The sequence below is a fragment of the Pleurodeles waltl genome, chromosome 6 (assembly GCF_031143425.1).
Source record: "Pleurodeles waltl isolate 20211129_DDA chromosome 6, aPleWal1.hap1.20221129, whole genome shotgun sequence".
Taxonomy (NCBI): domain Eukaryota; kingdom Metazoa; phylum Chordata; class Amphibia; order Caudata; family Salamandridae; genus Pleurodeles; species Pleurodeles waltl.
In genome coordinates, this window is record NC_090445.1 from 420590137 (window position 1) to 420609219 (window position 19083).

General features: G+C 45.8%; 1 protein-coding gene across 2 annotated transcripts in view; it reads left to right on the plus strand.

Moving 5' to 3' along the window:
• TFEB (transcription factor EB) overlaps positions 1-19083 on the plus strand; it is a 214140-nt gene that overhangs the window by 141590 nt on the left and 53467 nt on the right. For both annotated transcript variants that reach the window (XM_069238406.1, XM_069238407.1), the window contains exons 2-3: positions 15673-15913; positions 16993-17250. In XM_069238406.1, the coding sequence (XP_069094507.1) occupies positions 15716-15913; positions 16993-17250 (456 nt within the window). In that variant the 5' untranslated portion in view covers positions 15673-15715. The remainder of the gene's footprint in view (positions 1-15672; positions 15914-16992; positions 17251-19083) is intronic.

A 19083-nucleotide genomic window follows, 5' to 3' on the forward strand; every position in this document is an offset into this window, starting at 1 on the left:
TAGAGCTCTAGTGTCCTCAGGAGCGACGACACCGGCAACTCCCTCCAATCCTGGTACTTCTCCCATGCTGTTAACAGTATGAGAGCAACGGCAGGATTGGTTAAGTGAGTTAGCTGGGGCCCTGGACAGGACGTGAGGAGGAGAAGAAGAGGACCGTAGCGAGGAGGACATGTCTGCAGAAACACGGTAAGTAACTTTTCTTTTGCTTTTTTTAAAGTATTATTTTTACTGCACCCACCTACCACCCATTTTCCCACCCATCCAAACGCTATAGTTGCCGGCCACCGCAGCTGAGGTTTTCTGTTGAATACTGGGGATCAATGGCGAGCGGTGCGGCCACACCGGGTGCTGGCCTGGATTGGGAGTTGTTGACTTCAGGGGGGGAGAGGCACTGTGTTAAGCAATTACGTACGAAACTTGTGATTTAAAAGCACCTGCTGAAAAGTTCCTTGTGCGTCCAGCCTTCAGGAAACAATTAAAATGTCAAGACACCTCTTGTGAATAATGTTGCTGGTAGGGCGAGAGATATGAGTTTTGTCCAGCCACAGCTTTGAGTAGCCATAAAGTAGCATAGAGAGTTAATATGCCGACTGCAAAGAACAGAACTATACTTTATGTAGATAGCTGAGTGGTTTAGTAAAGCCAGCCTTTACAAGCGCTTTAAAACGAATGTATGTGAAAGGGGGCAATGGAGAGATGAGAGGGCACATTTGCTGGGTGGAAGTGAATGAATCTGAGGAGGTGGTCATGAGGTGGGGGCCCTAAAACAACTGTTGCACATGGGGCCACTAGCGCTAAAGCCGGCCCTGCTTGTGGTGCTGTGGGGGTCTTGGTAAGTAGGTAGAGGATTGATGAACAAAGCACCAGAAGGGCTTTCTGATTTTCGCTTCCATTCCTTGACGCAGTGCAGTGGTGGGGATATTTCCAGGACTGCAATCCCAGGTTGCCAGAGCCTCAGCAAGAGAGCTCCAGCTAGGCGGCCTTCTCTATTCCAGTTCTCATTCTGTCTCAGAGAGCATCACAAGCTTAAGCACGTGGACACAAAGTGCTTATGTGTATAATGTCTTCTACATTTACATCAGAAACGACAACACTCCAGTGCCTTTGAAATCACAGTGCAACAGAACAAAACAAGCCAGTTTGATACAATTCATTCCATAATCATGCCTGTGGAGACTAAGTGCAAGCCTCTACTGTGTCTGGATAGAATCCTGCACTTCTGCTTATGGTCTGGAGGTGGGAAGAGATTCAGAGAGCATGGGCTGACAAGTGAAGGGGCTATGTTATGTTGTGAGGGGGGTCTTCTGTAGTATAGGCTCCCCCTCCCAGTGAGTACAAATTACCAGCAGTGGCTCACTGCTCAGAGCATCCCTTCAACAGCTCCGAATGCTTTTCTCGTGTTCATGGTCCTTACTTTCAAAATTCAGCCAACGAGGCGATGCCCAGAAGCGGTGCCTTCAAAACTAGTAACTCTGTCTCAAGCTGCGTCTGTTTTGTGTGCCTGTTCCAGCGGTTTGAAATAACTGCATATCAGGCGTTTTTCCCCCGATCCTGTTGGTTAGAGGGAGCACCTAGCAACAGCCCTCCCTGCTGACCCGGGGATGCTGGATACTGTTGCCTGCTAAGGGTAGCCAAGGCTCGCCTTGTTTCCTTGACACTACAACGGTAGTGGTGATTGAGCAAGGCTTGCTCGGAGAGGGGGCGTGGACGTTTGATGCAGACAGAATATTCCACGTAATTTATCACGCTTAACAAAGGTCAATTTCGAGTCAGAGTTGCTATTTTTAAAAGGAATATGATACGGGTTGTTTTATGACTCACCCACTAACCTCCCACACCAAGATATCTGCAAGGCGGCTACAGGAAGACAGGGGGCGGCAAAGGCCTTTCCTGCAGGATAACAATTAGTCCTCGCTTGAATTTTTTTAAAGGCAAATATATCTGATTATTAGAACACTTTGCATCGCAATCGCAGCCTTCAGTGCGCAGTCCCGGACTAAAGAAAACGCGCTACTTGCGTTTAATAAAGCGGAACGTCTTTTTGTGGCGTCCCTCACTCTTAACACACAAACCGATTACCTAAAAAAATAGTGCATTTATTTAGAGAATGACAGTGAAAAGTTAATGTTTCAAATGTGTTAACCAAAGTAACTTGTACTCGGTTATAAAATGTATTTATTTTGATTGAGTTCTTAGCTAATTTACGACTGATGTACTTGAAGGTTTTGCAGTCGCAATGCCTGTGAAATCACGAATCCGCAGGTTTTGCAACCACAAAACCCGGATTGACGGTGTACTAAAAGTACTTTGCAATCTGCAGATGACCCATTACAGATCGTTAGGAAAAAGAAGCATGAAATGAATGCCTCAGCCCCTCCCCGGGCGATTTCCAGGGAGCTGTATCAATAGTTTGCTACAGCAGTTGCTACTTCAATCCATTGACAACCTACCCACACAGCTAAAGGAGGTGGTATCCATTCGCAGGTTGGACGCTGTCCATGATGAACCACTTCCACTTTGTGAATGTGGGCCGTGGGTGTTGCGGAGCAGGCATGCTCCACCCAATGTCATTTACATCATAACAGTGGCTGTACATCCTGACCTTTTAAGAGGCCGGGTTTGCAGACTTAGCATTTAGCAAATTCACATAGTGACCGAAGTATTCAGGCCTCCATCATTTAATTCCCAGCCCTTTTAAGAGGGTTCGCAGTTATACATGTGTGTCACAGTTTTTGTGAGTTCTGGTGAAAGTCCAGTTGCAATGCAATATAAGGCAAAGTAACCCGTTGGTTTGCACACTGCTTGGTTTGCGAACCAAGGCGTTGTTGGGGACCATGGGCCACATGTATTAACATTAGGAATACTGATTTCCTAATTGTGATTCTGTCTGAATCGCAATTAGGAAAACGGTATTCCTAATGTATGAAACTCCTTTGAGTTTCATTAGTGATTCCTAGTGGTTTGGAAATAGATCTACCTCATGCATATTAATGAGGTAGACCGAAATTTGGCGTCTTTGTGTAATTTCACCTAAGGCACCAGAAACGTCCGGGACAGCCCTGACTTAATAGAACAGTTTCAGTATGGACCAGTGGTGTATTTAATGAGCCCCTATGTCTGGAATGACCACTAGTGGTCAAGAGTTCTTGATACCCTGGTGGTGTCCAAGACCCCCAAATCATATCAGTTAGAAGTTTCACTCTGAAATCCCTACATGTCTGAGATCCCTTTGGAAAGGATTAGAGGGCACCAGAAGGTGAAGTCTTTGAGGTAGCTGAGAATGGGCAAAGAACTATTACTATCCACAGTACAGAATCTGGTACATGGAAAAACTAATGATGGGACCTTTACACCATACACAAGTCAGAAGGTGGGGCCCGGACAATTGTATGCTGAAACTATTGCATAGTATCATCTTGTGGAGGGCCAAGCTTCAAGAATCATGCCAACTAGGCATATGGTGTGGATACCAAGGTTGCCTAGCCTTGACTGCACCTCGTGCCTCTTTATTCCACCACACTATACTTCCTGTCTCATTATCACTGCAGAGCACTTCAGGCCACTGACAATAGTGCGCTCTTATCAGAAGTACCTGTAACGTTCTTGAGAGGTCCCTCGAGGTAGCCTTCTGTTGGTCACCAAAGATGTTTAAGAAAGGCAGAGACAATATGCAGGGAAGAACTGATTTGATTTGAAAGTTTGTGAAGCAGTTCTGTCGGCGACTTCAAACGCAGGTTGTCCATCCATTACCAGTACCTAGAGGGAAATTCCAAGAGAGATGAAGAACCTCCAGCCATTATGGGTCAGAATAGTGTCTTATGCTATTGTGAAAGCTCCCCAACGACATCACACTGTGCTCAGGACAGCATGCGTAACTTATAAAACCTGAAATTGTAAAACACCAACCCACCAGGCAGAGAAACTAAACATACTTGGTGGAAACACCAACATTTTAACAAGCAGATAACAGTCGACCAATCTTTCTGAGGGTACGCCTGCAATCTGGAAAAACTTTTATCCTAAACTCAGGATTGACGCATCGTGCATCTATTTCAGGGGGGCCAAGTGAGTTTTTAACTAACCTCTGAACTACTCCCTTAAATTGACCCTTCATTATATCTCTTAATTGTATAGATCCATCAGGATCTATCACAGTTCATCCAAACGCTTTTCGCTTAGGCTCCGTGGCTCAGGTTATTAGGAGAACGTAATTGATTTCACTCCTATGGGAACGGCACGATTACCAAAATGAAAATGCACGGATTTCCAATTCAAGCCCAACATAAATGTTTATCTGGAAAAGTAATGCGTACAAGCTTTGTGTTTCCTTCGAAGGTTGTACTCTCTAGCTTCACAGATCCAATATGAATGAATGCTTTATCGATGCCTTTTCACAACGCTTGGGTTCGCCACAGGTGATGAAGTAACAGAGGCTACAGCGACCCAGTACTTCAAGGCCAGCCTCTCCCATGCCCGAGTCAACGACCTCTCTTTATCCTGTCATTCTGGACACTGCTCAATGCTCTAAGCACATCAGGCTGAAGCAATAGCCATCACCCCTCTGGCAGCCTCTCCTCCAGCCTCGTATTCTGGCTAATGCCCAGGGCTGGGCCAGAGTAGGAGAGTGGTTGGTGAAGTGCAGGGTTTGGGAGCGGGGAGTTCCAGTCTCGGTCTCTGAGCTGACCATCGGGGTTAGTGGTAAAGCGTCTCTGTCACAGCCCTGAATTGTGTGCCCCTGTAGAGCCTGAGAAAAGGGGTGCACCTTAAATACCTGAAGGGAGGCCGCGCATCCTGTTCTGCTCTGTGAGTGCCCGGAGATACTGGGTGAAGAGTCCACATCCTTTGCTACTCCGTCAGCGCCTAGAGGCAGCGTCATGTTACTCTGTGAGTGCTAGGAGCGACCGGTCGAAGACGTTACGCCCTGTGTTGCTCTGTGAGTGCCTGGAGATAGCGCACGAAGAGTCCACATCCGGTGCTACTCTGCGAGTACGGAGAGGTGCCAGCTGCAGGCGCGTGGCCCCGTGCTACTCTGCAGGTGCCCGGAGGAATTAGGTGAAGAGTTCGCTTCCTGTGCTACTGTCCGAGTACCTACAGGTACCAGATGAAGAGTCGGTGTCCTGTGCTAATCTGTAAGTGCCTGGAGCTACTCGGTGCAGAGTTTGCTTCCTGTGCTATTGTGTGAGTACCCGGCAGAACAAGGTGAAGAGTCGACACTCCGAGAGTGCCTGGAGATACCGGAGCAAGAGATCTTTATCTCTTTATGAGTGCCTGAAGGTACCAGGCGAAGAGTCAGCATTGTTACTCTTTGAGCGCTAGGAGCGATCTGTTGAGGAGTTTACATCCTGTTTTACTAGAGGTGCCAGGAGCACAGTCAGCGTCGTGTTACTCTTTGAACGCTGGAAGCTACCGGTGGAAGAGTTTATGTACTGGGTTACTCTAAGTGCCTGGAGGTACCGGATGAAGAGTTTATATCTAGTGCTACTCTGCGAGCATCTAGAGGTACCAGGTGAAGAGTGGGTGGTCTGTGCTACTCTGTAAGTGCCTGTAGCTACTTGGTGAAGAGTTTGCTTCCTGTGCTACTGTGTGAGTACCTGGAGGGACAAGGTGACGAGTCAACGTGTGAAGCTACTCTGAGATTTCCTGGAGATACCGGAGTAAGAGATCACATTCTGTGTTGCTCTGAGAGTGCCTGGAGACACCAGTCACCGTGGTGATACTCTGTGAGCGCTAGGAGCCACCAGTTGAAGAGTTTACATCCTGTGTTACTCTGTGAGTGCCTGGAGGTACCGGGTGAGCGGTCTGCATCCTGTGTTGCTCTGTGACCCCAGGCAGTACGAAGGACGGGCCTGCGTCAGTTGGAGGATGCCGCTACACTTACACGTGGCCCAGCCTGTGGGATGCCTCCCTGCCACTCTCCCCTTCAGGGAGCACATTGTGGAAAGGTAGGTCTCGTCCTGAGCAGTCACTGGTTAGCTGTGTTATGTAAAACAGAAGTGCAAGCAGTCCTTTTTAATAGGTACTTCCCGTCTCACAATACCTGCAAATATTGCATGACTTGTAATATCCGAAGATTATGTCTCACAGAAAGTGCATGTACTTGTGGTCTCCGCATCTGGAGGTAACACCTGACTATGCAGGTATTAACTGTTGTACCGTACCTTCAGGTACTCAATTTCTGATAGTGTGTGCAGGTATTAACTGTTATGCAGTATCTGCTGGTACTCAATTTCTGATATTTTGTGCATGTATTAACTGTCACACAGTATCTGCTAGTACCTCATTTCTGACGGTGTTTGCCGGTATTACTTGCCACGCAGAATGTGCTGCTACCCAATTTATGATAGTGTGAGCAGGTATTAGCTGTCACACAGTATCTGTTAGTGCCCAGTTCCTGATAGTGTGAGCAGGGATTAGCTGTCACACAGTATCTGTTGGTACTCAGTTTCTGAAAGTGTGTGCATATATTAGCTGTCACTCGGTATCTGCTGGTACCCAATTTCTGATAGTGTCTGCAGGTATTAACTGTCGCAGTATCTTCTGGTACTCAGTTTCTGATAGTGTGCTGGTATTAGCTGTCTCACAGTATCTGTTGGTACTCAATTTCTGATAGTGTGTGCAGGTATTAACTGTCACCCAGTATCTGCTGGCACTCCATTTCTAATAGTGTGCGCAGGTATTAGCTCTCACACAATATCTGGTGGTACTTAATTTCTGATAGTGTCTGCAGGTATTAGCTGTCACACAGTATCTGCTTAAACTCAATTTCTGATAGTGTGTGCAGGTATTAACTGTCACGCAGTATCTCCTAGTACCTCATATCTGACAGTGTCTGCAGGTATTAACTGTCACGCAGTATCTAGCACTGCCCACTTTTCTTACACGGTATTACGGTGGTCACTGTACCAGTCTATCTGCAGGTACTCATTCGCTCACAGTGCCTACATGTGCTCATTGTCTTTCAGTGTTTGCAGGTCATCCATGTGCAGTTTCTAACAGTAGCTACGAGTACTTGCTGTGTCACAATTCCTGCATGCCTTGTGTGTCTGTACGTGCAGGTATTCGTAGGTCTCACTGTTTGCAGGGGATTCTTGTCTCTCCGTGTGTGCTGGTGTTGTCTGTCTCACAGTATCTGGATGTACTGTCTGTCTCAAGGTCTCTGTAGGTTCTCCCTGTCTCAAGGTCTCTGTAGGTTCTCCCTGTCACACGGTATCTGTTCCAACACACAGTATGTTACCATGACTGGCAAGAGAGCTGAGCAAGTTGATCACTCACTGTTGAGATCTTTGTGTGATCTGCACGTCGTAGGTTCAGATCACAGCAAGGTTGACTCGTCCTTTTAACTTACTGTGGTTGGTCAAATTAGCAGCAAATTCGATTGGGGAGTAATACCTCTATATAATAATGTTCTGTGCAAAGCGTTGTGGAAGTAAGCCCCATAAATTTTCACTTTATAGATGATTACATATATACACCCTGTCTCACCGTGTCTGCAGTTGCTGCTTGTCCCACAGAAGCTGCAGGTACTCCCAGCATCGCAGTATGTGCGTTACTACCTATCTCAGCCTCTGCATGTTCTCAGTCCCACTAACCTCAGAGCGTCTCGCTGCCGTAGTGTTTGCCAGGAGTCTCTGTACCGCTGCACCTGATGGTATTCACTATCACCTGGGCCTGCAGATGATCAGGGACTAGTGACCCGGAAAAGGATAGAGGTTATTGGTTGATAAGATTTAGTACTGGGGATCCAGGTCTATAGACAATCAAAGTTATGTAAGGACTTTGATTGCAAAGAAACTGAGTCAAACGCTGAGGAAATCTTCCTCCAATCGGTAATAGGGGATTGGATTTTAGAACTACTAACATTTGCTACATACAAAAAGATGACGTGTCACAGACAGACATAATGTTACAGAAAAATATGGTCAGCGTGCCTGAATGTGTATTTTAATGTATTAACGCTTTTGTTGTTTCATGGAGAAAAACATTTATCACGTATATAGTATAACTGTGTTTGAATTATAAGCAGCGCCGGAAATGTGAAAAAAATGACTCAGAGTCCCATTAAATGTGGGTGAAGGTGTGTGTGCCAGTAGAAAAGGGGCAGAGTCGTGAAAAGTGGAGTTCGATAGAAAGTTTATACATTTATTTTTACGTCTCGCCTAAGACAGCGCATGAGCTGTCTGTTGCAAGACATTTTGTTAGCTTACAGTGGGCGAAGAGCCTACACATTGCTTACCATTGGTTGGTTCATTGTCACTCTCAGGTGCTTGCTTCTGATTCGTCAGCTTCTGCAAGCTTTCCTTCCTCTTGTTGTGATTGTCCCTCTCCTGGAGCATAGACACATTTCTTGCATCTTGCCACTGCTTATTTTTCAGATGTTACCTTTGTTTTTTTCTTTAAGCACTCTTCAAGAGTGTGTGTGTTTTTCAGCTTTCTCCCTCATGTACTTCTCGACCCTCTGTGTTCTCTTTCTCACCCTCTCCCACTGGCCATTCTTGCTTCCTTCCCCCCACATACCCTTTCTGTTCTTGCTCTTCCACACCCTCTTGCCTGTTTGCTTCCCCAGCCCCACCCACCCTAAGTAATCCTTGTGTTCTAGCAGCCCCTCTAGCTAACCCTTTGTTGTCGGTGCATTTCCCCATCCTCTCTCATATGGTTTCCTATCTCCACCCTTTGTTATTAATTTGCTTCTCCATCGCCTCCCGCCAGCCGTCCGTTGTCAGCTTGCTGTGCAGCCCCTGCCCTCCTTTGTCAGCTTGTCTTCCTGCCCTCCCCGTCCTTCATTGGCAGCGTGTTTCCCAAGTCCTTACCACCTGCCTTCTGTTGCCAGCTTCTCTCCCAGCCCTTCCTGCCCTCCCTTCATTACCTGTTTGCCTCCCCAGCCCTCCAGCCATGTCCTCTGTCAGCTTTCTTTCCTAGACCATCCTGCCAATGTTCCACTCTCAGCTTGCTTCCCAGCTCCTCCCACTTTGCCCCATTGTCAACTTATTTCCATATCCCCGCCCACCCACCTCTGTTGTCAGCTTGCTACCCCCATCCGTCCCGCCCACCCTTCGTTGTTAGTTTGCCTCACCAGCCCCTCCCATCCACATTTGTTGTATGGTTGCCCCCTCTGCCCCTCTTGCCCACTTTCTGTTGTCCATTTCACTCCCCTGCCCTTCTTCTGTTGTCCATTTCACTCCCCTGCCCCTCCTCTGTTGTCCATTTACCTCCAGAGCCCCTCCTGCTGTCTCTCCCTTGTCTTTGTACTTTCCCACTGTGGCCTTTCCGACACCCACATTACTTTCTCCCAACCTCCCTCCCCCTGTGTTCCCCCGCCCCCAATCTACTCCCCCATTTGTTTGTATTTTCTTAAATGCTTGCCACATCATGGTGCTCTTTAAACATTTTTTTAGCAGTGCTGCGCTACCAACGCCGTTTACTCTTATAGGCAAGACCTATTCGCTTTGCCACGGTTGTATTAAAACTCTGCTTCAAAGAAATTGGCAACAAGGACAAATGTGACCGTACATCTGTGCTAGGTTACTTAATTGGTCACAAACACGCTGCATGTTATAATATATTGCGGGTGTAGGAAGTTGGCTCTGTATGTACTATTTCAAAGTAAGAAATAGCATGCACAGAGTCCAAGGGTTTCCCTTAGAGGTAAGATAGTGGCAAAAAGAGATAATTCTAATGCTCTATTTTGTGGTAGTGTGGTCGAGCAGTAGGCTTATCAGAGGGTAGTGTTAAGCATTTGTTGTACACACACAGGCAATAAATGAGAAACACACACTCAAAGACAATTCCAGGCCAATAGGTTTTTATATAGAAAAATATATTTTCTTAGTTTATTTTAAGAACCACAGGTTCAAGATTTACAAGTAATACTTTAAATGAAAGGTATTTCACTCAGGTATCTTAGGAAATTTGAATCTACACAATATCATGTACAGTTTTAGCAAAAATGGCAATAAGCTATTTTAAAACTAGACACACTGCAATTTTCAACAGTTCCTGGGGGAGGTAAGTTTTGGTTAGTTTTTGCAGGTAATTAAAACACCTACAGGGTTTAAAGTTGGGTCCAAGGTAGCCCACCGTTGGGGGTTCAGGGCAACCCCAAAGTTACCACACCAGCAGCTCAGGGCCGGTCAGGTGCAGAGGTCAAAGTGGTGCCCAAAACTCATAGGCTTCAATGGAGAAGGGGGTGCCACGGTTCTAGTCTGCCAGCAGGTAGGTACCCGCGACTTCGGAGGGCAGACCAGGGGGGTTTTGTAGGGCACCGGGGCGGACACAAGTTAGCACAGAAAGTACACCCTCAGCGGCACAGGGGCAGCCGGGTGCAGAGTGCAAACAGGCGTCGGGTTTGCAATTGGTTTCCATGGGAGACCCAGGGGTCTCTTCAGCGAAGCAGGCAGGCAAGGGGGGGGGCTCCTCGGGGTAGCCACCACCTGGGCAAGGGAGAGGGCCACCTGGGGGTCGCTTCTGCACTGGAAGTCGGATCCTTCAGGTCCTGGGGGCTGCGGGTGTCGGGTTCTTTGAAGCAGGCAGTCGCGGTCAGGGGGAGCCTCTGGATTCCCTCTGCAGGCGTCGCTGGGGGGGCCCAGGGGGTCAACTTTGGCTACTCACAGGGTCGCAGTCGCCGGGGAGTCCTCCCTGTATTGTTGTTTCTCCGCAGGTCGAGCCGGGGGCGTCGGGTGCAGAGTGGAAAGTCTCACGCTTCCGGCGGGAAACGTGCAGTCCTTTAAAAGTTGTTTCTTTGTTGCAAAGTTGTAGTTTCTTTAGATGCAGGGTAGTCCTCTGAAGCTTCAGAGGTCGCTGGACCCTGGGGGACGCGTCGCTGTTGCAGTTTTTCTTGAAGTGGGGAGTCAGGCAGGTAGGGCTGGGGCCAAAGCAGTTGGTGTCTCCGTCTTCTCTGCAGGGCTTCAGGTCAGCAGTCCTTCTTCATCTTCAGGTTGCAGGAATCTCTTTTCCTAGGTTCTGGGGGCCCCTAAATACTCAATTTAGGGGTGTGTTTAGGTCTGGGGGGTTAGTAGCCAATGGCTACTAGCCCTGAGGGTGGCTACACCCTTTTTGTGCCTCCTCCCTGAGGGGAGGGGGGCACATCCCTAATTCTATTGGGGGAATCGTCCATCTGCAAGATGGAGGATTTCTAAAAGTCAGAGTCACCTCAGCTCAGGACACCTTAGGGATTGTCCTGACTGGCCAGTGACTCCTCCTTGTTTTTCTCATTGTCTCCTCCGGCCTTGCCGCCAAAAGTGGGGCTGTGGCCGGAGGTGGCGGGCATCTCCACTAGCTGGGATCCCCTGTGGTACTGTAACAAAGGTGGTGAGCCTTTGAGGCTCACCGCCAGGTGTTATAGTTCTTACAGGGGGAGGTGAGAAGCACCTCCACCCAGTACAGGCTTTGTTACTAGCCACAGAGTGACAAAGGCACTCTCCCCATGTGGCCAGCAACATGCCTGGTGTGTGACAGGCTGGTAAAACTAGTCAGCCCACACTGGAAGTCGGGTATGTTTTCAGGGGGCATCTCTAAGATGCCCTCTGGGGTGTATTTCACAATAAAATGTACACTGGCATCAGTGTGCATTTATTGTGCTGAGAAGTTTGATACCAAACTTCCCAGTTTTCAGTGTAGCTATTATGGTGCTGTGGAGTTCGTGTATGACAGACTCCCAGACCACATACTCTTATGGCTACCCTGCACTTACAATGTCTAAGGTTTTGCTTAGACACTGTAGGGGCATAGTGCTCATGCACCTATGCCCTCACCTATGGTATAGTGCACCCTGCCTTAGAGCTGTAAGGCCTGCTAGAGGGGTGACTTATCTATGCCTTGGGCAGTGCGAGGTTGGCATGGCACCCTGAGGGGAGTACCATGTCGACTTAGTCATTTTCTCCCCACCAGCACACACAAGCTGACAAGCAGTGTGTCTGTGCTGAGTGAGGGGTCCCCAGGGTGGCATAAGACATGCTGCAGCCCTTAGAGACCTTCCCTGGCATCAGGGCCCTTGGTACCAGGGGTACCATTTACAAGGGACTTACCTGGATGCCAGGGTGTGCCAATTGTGGAGACAAAGGTACAGGTTAGGGAAAGAACACTGGTGCTGGGGCCTGGTTAGAAGGCCTCAGCACACTTTCAAATCATAACTTGGCATCAGCAAAGGCAAAAAGTCAGGGGGTAACCATGCCAAGGAGGCATTTCCTTACTGCGGGGTTAAGGTATCTGTTGCAGAGATCGTTGTCCCTCAGCTTTCGGTGGATAATAATAGTAAGATAACTCCGGTGGTTAGTACATTTGCTGGAGAAATCTGTGTGTTGTCTAGTCACAGTTTTAGCTTCTCATAAAACAGTATTAAGGGTAATGTGTCTGCTTCAAAGCGCAATGTTGAACGTGTAGATCCCAGATTTGTATTGTATGTAGATAGGTTAGTGGGTTACTGCTTTTGTCACAGAGATCCTTTTGTTACTTGCAGTTCATCAATTGCACTCCTTCTAATATAGCACAGTGAGATATCAAGGAGCTGTATCTATACTTTCTTTCTCAATTTTTCATATTTTAAGATTTAACAAAAAAAGGTTTTTTTCTGTAATAATAGTCTTATTAGTACAGACAACTCCAGCCCCTGTCTTATGTTTAAAATCTTGACTTTGTGTTTCTACAGAGCATTCCGAACATGTAATGCCTACCAAAATTGATGTGACGTCTACACCTTGCAGCCCTCATTCTCTTATATAACAGTTCTTGTGCTTTAATTTACACATTTGTGTGTTTCATTGTCTCTTTATAATATGTGTGTGTGATGTAAAGCTCTCAAATACCCTATATTGCAATGAATAGAGCTATAAATAAAATTAAATAAACAAATACATTAGTAAGTACTCTTTAAACTCTTACTACTGTAATTACTCATACAAACACATACATTAGACATTCTGGCAACACATATATATATTTTACATAAAAGAGTCAGTGTTAAAAAGCTGCCTGAAAATCATAGTTCTCTTTTAGGCACTTGTGAAGTGATAGCAAGGTTTCCTTCATTGCATTGGCATCTAAGTGTTAGGCTTCAGATAGCTCCTAGCCAAGATGAAACTCAACAAAAGGAGTACTTATCGCCCTTCAAGTGAGGCCTCTGTGTTGGACCCTGCTGGAAGTGAGAAGGAGGTAAGTCCTCACCTTCCTTCAGGTTGCTGACCCAAACAAAGGACAGGAAATATGGATGCTGCGGAATGTGTTGTAGTGTCTGCTAATTGCACCTGGACAAATTTAGCACCTTTCACTGGGGCCAGCCTGGATCAGGGTCAGTAATATGTACTAGATCTGGGACTGGACTGGATCATCCTCTTTTCTTCTAATCGTTATTAGTAGATTCTAGACCCATGTTTTATCTACAGATATTCGATCTTTGTCAGTATAATGCTGTAATGTGAGTGATATATGTTATTGTAACTACTTATCTTTAATAAAATTGTTTAAAAAAATTAAAAGCGCAGGCTGTCTGTCACAGGTCTATTCGGAGGGCTGCAACAGATGTTATTTTCATTGTCATTTTTCCGCAGCTAAAGATTTCTGTTGAATTGGTATGCATCCCCTGAAGAGATACTATTGGTGGAGAGGCAGGGTCTTGTTGGAGTTATGAACTAAGAATCTGCATGAGCACTGATTGAGCATTTCCCTCCTAATCACAAATGGAGAGTAGGAGGCAGAACACCGTCACACATCCTCCCAAGTCTAAAAAAAAACCCAGAAATGAGTGTGACTGTGAAAAACACAAATACAAGAGAGTCAATTCCGACTCCCCTTGTTTTGTTCTTGCAAATTTCTTACACTACAGAAAATTGTGAAGGATTACTATCCCTACTTTTGATGGATCATTCCTTTATGGAAGAGAAAGCCTCACACACCTGTAAGTGTCATGCTTCATCATCAACTACCTCTCTCCACCTTGGTAGGACAATGCCATCTGGGTGGGCTCAACCTCCAGGAAGATTTTGTGCAGGAAGGAGTTCCTAAAAAAACATCGACTGAATAAAACTTGGATCCAGATAAACTAATTTAAAAATACCTTACAGTACTCTGGCACTTCAGCTTTAATATTGGGGACCACAGGTAATATTAAAAGAAGGGTAAGGATGGCTATATGAGAGTACTGACTCAAGCCACCTGCTCTAAGGCCAACATGTTTGTGCCCATCTGTCTAGCCCTAATGGGTCTTGGGCATTCTTCATGTCCGTGGATCCATACACAGCCTTACTGGCTACCTGATCATCTGTTTAGGGATACACAAGGAAAAACCATCACATGCAGTGTTTTCCTACCCGTGTTTAGAATGGACAATTAAAGCCATCCTAACTATGGGGTCTGTCAGATTCCTGGTCAAAGAGAGGCTCTTGTATTTGTCTTTTCACAGTCACACTCATTTGTGGTTTTTTTAGCATTTCCCTCCACATCCTCTGAAAAACAGTGCCCTTCCCTGATGCTTCTCTACTAACTCAGTGGGGCCTGTATGGAGTTCCCGGGTTGTTTTCTGTTCAGTGGTTTGCAGAACTGCATTGGCTCTTCAGATGAGCACAGTTTCCCTACAGGCAGGTCCTAAGCATGCAGCAAGTCAGATTTCTTTATTCAGCTTTGAAGTTGGTAGGTGTGGGAATGTCCTATGTGCAGGATTACTTATGTCCATTTACATGTGTTAAAATGAATTTATCTTCCAGAAAAACAACTGAAAAAGGACTACTGCAACCTTATCTGTTTAATGTTTACACTTTTTGTGTAATCCTTATCTCTTAGATTGGCAACATTTGATAGTCGCTTGAGATCAGAGACTTCAACCTTGCCCTTTGCCCGTGCGTAAATTTTACCATAATAGCATCTAACTATGTGAGCCCAAGAGCTCTGAATGTTTTGGCTAAGTTCCAAAATGTTTGGAGCAGTGCATATACGTAATCTACAATTTAATTGAGGAATGAATTTTAGCAGGTATTTTAGACAAATGCAACTTTGGCCTGTTTATGAGTGTTTCTTTCTAGACAACAATGTATTGTCCATAGAGAAGTACAATCAAATTAGTGTGCAACAACATTTGCATATATTTTGTTATTTGATAACATAAACTAAGATATGTGTTCCAAACAAAAGTGTGCTTCCCTGTGGATGTGAAAGGAAAAATACTCAGGTTAATTTTGAGACACCAGCCATATGTAGATTGCTGACGTAACACTTGATAAAGAAATCCATTACTTGGTATTAGCATGGCGTCAGATTCAAATACGTTCATACGGATATAACATAAATATATGAGGATATACCCGACACCACTGAGGACAGTTTTTCCAAAAGGCACTGCTGCTGTGTCTAGGTACTGAAATATGTGTATTTATTAAAAGGGCAGAGTTTAAACGAAAAGAATGCCCTGGACCATAGGGCACTTTAATGGAAGAGTATAGGTTCTAAAGTACATACCTGTCAACAGAGGGGCTCGTGTTCACTTGCATGCATCGATAATGTATCCACTAATGTGAACAATGTGGAACCTTTAATACTGATAAATAATCTGCAAGTGGGTCCCTAACAGAATCTTCACGTGTTGCGCATTTATCTGTATCCCATCTGATGTTACGGGAGCTTTGTTTGTGATTCTTGCACAAGGTCAAGTGGGAGATTTTGCATTCGATTAATGGTGTCTTTCTTTTATAGACTGTGTGCACCTAGGCCAAAGCACCCCATTCATACCTGCGCCATGGCGTCCCGGATCGGCCTGAGGATGCAGCTAATGCGCGAGCAGGCGCAGCAGGAAGAGCAGCGGGAGCGCATGCAAATGCAGCAGCAGATGCACTACCTGCAGCAGCAGCATCATGTGCCCATGGCATCGTCACCTGCGATCAGCACTCCTATCAACTACCAGGCACCACCACCTGTACCTGTGGAGATCCTCAAGGTTACTGCGCTAGTGATGCTCTGGACTCTCTCTGCCCATCCAACCCTCTTTTAAACTCCCTGTCCTTTTTGCTATGCTTTCTCATCTTTATTTACTTTGAATTGTCCATGAAATTGACTGAACGCACAGCAGGGTGTTTGCAGCATTTCACTAAGCGTATCAAAATGATAAGTATTCGCTGTAGGGGGCTGATAGGGTATTCATGTGAGAGGAATAGTTTAGTTGTTGGGATCCCGGAACTTGTTTGTGATTTTCAAAGTTAGAAAGTATGCAGTCTTTTTGTGGAACTTACAGATTGGAGTGGGTTGTTTCTTGGCTGAAAGAGAGACACATGATGTTCCAGAATCCCGGTGGCCAAAGTTCACTGGTGTGTAATGTTGCTTGGGATCATCATGGAGTCTGGTGAGTGTTTGAGTTTCTGGAAAAGATGGGCCGCATGATAATTTGTGTTGCACTGGAGAGCGATGTGGGTGGTGGTGGTGGCCAGTTTTTTCTGGATTGTGGATTCCAGTGGACAACAGTGAAAGGTGTGCACAAGGTGGTGCTTTGAGAGACTAGGGAAGCTGGTCACGGCAATGTAGGAGTAGTTTAACAGCTTGAAATGGAGTCCTTTCTTCTTTTCATCTGTCCTAACTGCTTTCTTTTCACTATCATCTTCTATTCCCTTCTGTTACTAGCTGTTCCTACCTTACTCTGCTTCTTACTCGGGTCTAGGGAAGGGACAGTGCCTTCCTTAGATCTTTTCTTGCTCTCTTCTTGTTTAAAACTGTAGATTTCAGTCATCATTAGTTTTTGCATTGTTTCAAACCATCTTGCCCCTCTTTCTGATTTTGTTTATAAATGTCAGCATTGTATCGCCTTCCTTTCTTGTTAGTATTGCATTCACCGTTGCGTCCTCCTTTGCTTCTTCACACATTTTTAGTTCTTCTACGCTTTCTTTCCTGCACATCTCTTTCCTTCGTATCTGTTATCCCCTTTAATTTTAACCTACATCTGCCCATTGTACTTTTTCTCTTTTACCCTCCTCCATCGTTCTAGCATTTCTTCCAATACTCCTGAATTTATTTCTCACCTCATAGGTGCAGTCCCACCTGGAGAATCCGACTACCTACCATCTGCAGCAGTCCCGGGACAAAAAGGTTAGGGACTTTTTGTCCGATACATATGGGAACAAGTTTGCATCCCATGTGAGTTCATTGAGGCCTTCGCCAAAGCCACCCACTGCCGCAGTCTCTCCTGGAGGGAGAAGCAACCGGGTGATCTCATCCTCAACTGGCAATAGCACCCCCAACAGTCCCATGGCAATGCTGAACATCTGTTCCAACCCAGAGAGAGAGGTAAGGAGCTACAATCAAGGGAAGTGTGTGTGTCTGTGTGTCTGTGATGGGCAACAAGGGTGTCACCCAGAGCAGACATTGAGTGAGCAGAAAGCATCTACAGGAATACATTTGAAGATTAACAGCCAGTTTGTACCTCACAGCCATCACCAACGACAAGAGGGATCGAGAAATCCTAAAACTTTATGTCAGGCTTAGAAGCAAAGCAGGGCCATAACTGTGTTTTCTATATGCAAGGGTTGTTTGTCTTATGTGGAATTCTAAAGCAGGTCAGAACTGAGGATGAAGTGCAAGGCATTGTAGGTGTAATACAATGGAGAAAATAAGGTTAGTATATTGTATAGTATAATCTACTGGTTCTCTAAACTATAAAACTCATATCACATATTGGGCAAAGGAAGAAGTGGGCATAGATTTTTCCTGCTATAAGCAGTTATATCTCGCTTGGGGTGACGTCCATTTTGCAACAGCTGTACAAAGACATATGCAGAGATCACTGTCTCTTGTGCAGCAACTGCATGACCAAGAATCAAGTAAGTGGCTATGTTGCCTATGTATAGCAAATGTAGAAACATTTACCACCAATTACTAAGCAATAAACACATATATCCCATGCTTGAAAAGTTAAACCGGAAGCACCCAGCTAGCAGAACAGCAAGGTCTACTTTGAGAGGCAACATGTTTTCAAGGAAATTGTGTCTAAAGTGTGAGACTTTGGCTCAATGCATGTAGGTTGCTTTCACTGTATATGGGCTCTCTACAAATTACTGTCTAACATTGATTGCCTTTATCTCCAGATACTGAGGTCAAACTTTGGAGTAATTGCGTTGGGTTTAGGGCATTTTGTTTGAATTCTAGGAATCGCAGATCTCTGGCTTGTCCTGGGTAGCATAGAGCAGGGTCCTGACCTTTGGTTGAACCTATAGAACGTGGACCAGAATGGGTATAAACATTTTAACAGGAAGTTTACAATAAATCATGTGAGGGTTAGAGGTAAGTTCACTGTCTGAAGATGATGTCCCGTTGACTAGGCTTTCCCAAGACCGCTTCAGAGACCACTGAGATATGGATCCCTCCCCTTGAGAAGTCACTGATCTAAAACGGGTACTTTTTCATACCCTTTAGCTTTATGATGGCCCGATGGTGGCAGTTTGATACAGATTCCTCTTTGGACCCATTCACGGGTATATTTTTCACTCAAACCACTTGTCTAGCAGCCATGGCTTAGCTGGCCACAAAACACTGGTTCCATATTTCTGCTGCCTAGTTCATCAGGTGGCACCTGATGCTGGAGTTCGCCATTAATTCCACTGCAAAAAGAAGTCCTCAGAATATGTTGCACGTTCATCAGTTAAGATGTTTCGGTTGTTCCAGGCGTTTCAGGTGGGAGGTCTTGACTGGACATGTTAGAGGCCCATTTCCCACTGCGCCACACACTTGCTCTGACGGATGAAGAGTCAGACCTACACCAAGTTTTTCACTGCACACAGAAAAGGTCCTACTTCGACATGAAGGTTGGCCATATCTCTGTGGCTGCGTATACTCAGAATGTAACAGAGCTGGCCATACCCCGAATATTGTGACACATGAAGGTCATTTCCTCTTAGGTTTCTCCTGACTCATTTCCCATGTTCTCTGTTTGACCTTGTTGAGGCTGTAGCAAAGCAGTCCCTTCTTCGTACCTCCTACTTCTTTTCAGTCATTGTCTTTAATCTGTTTGGTCTATTTGAATGCCCTCACCTCTCCTTCACACATTGCCTTCTTCCTTTAGGTCATCTTCTTCTCCATGAAGTTAATGACTTCCTCACTCCCAACCTGCTCTTTTACCTCTCC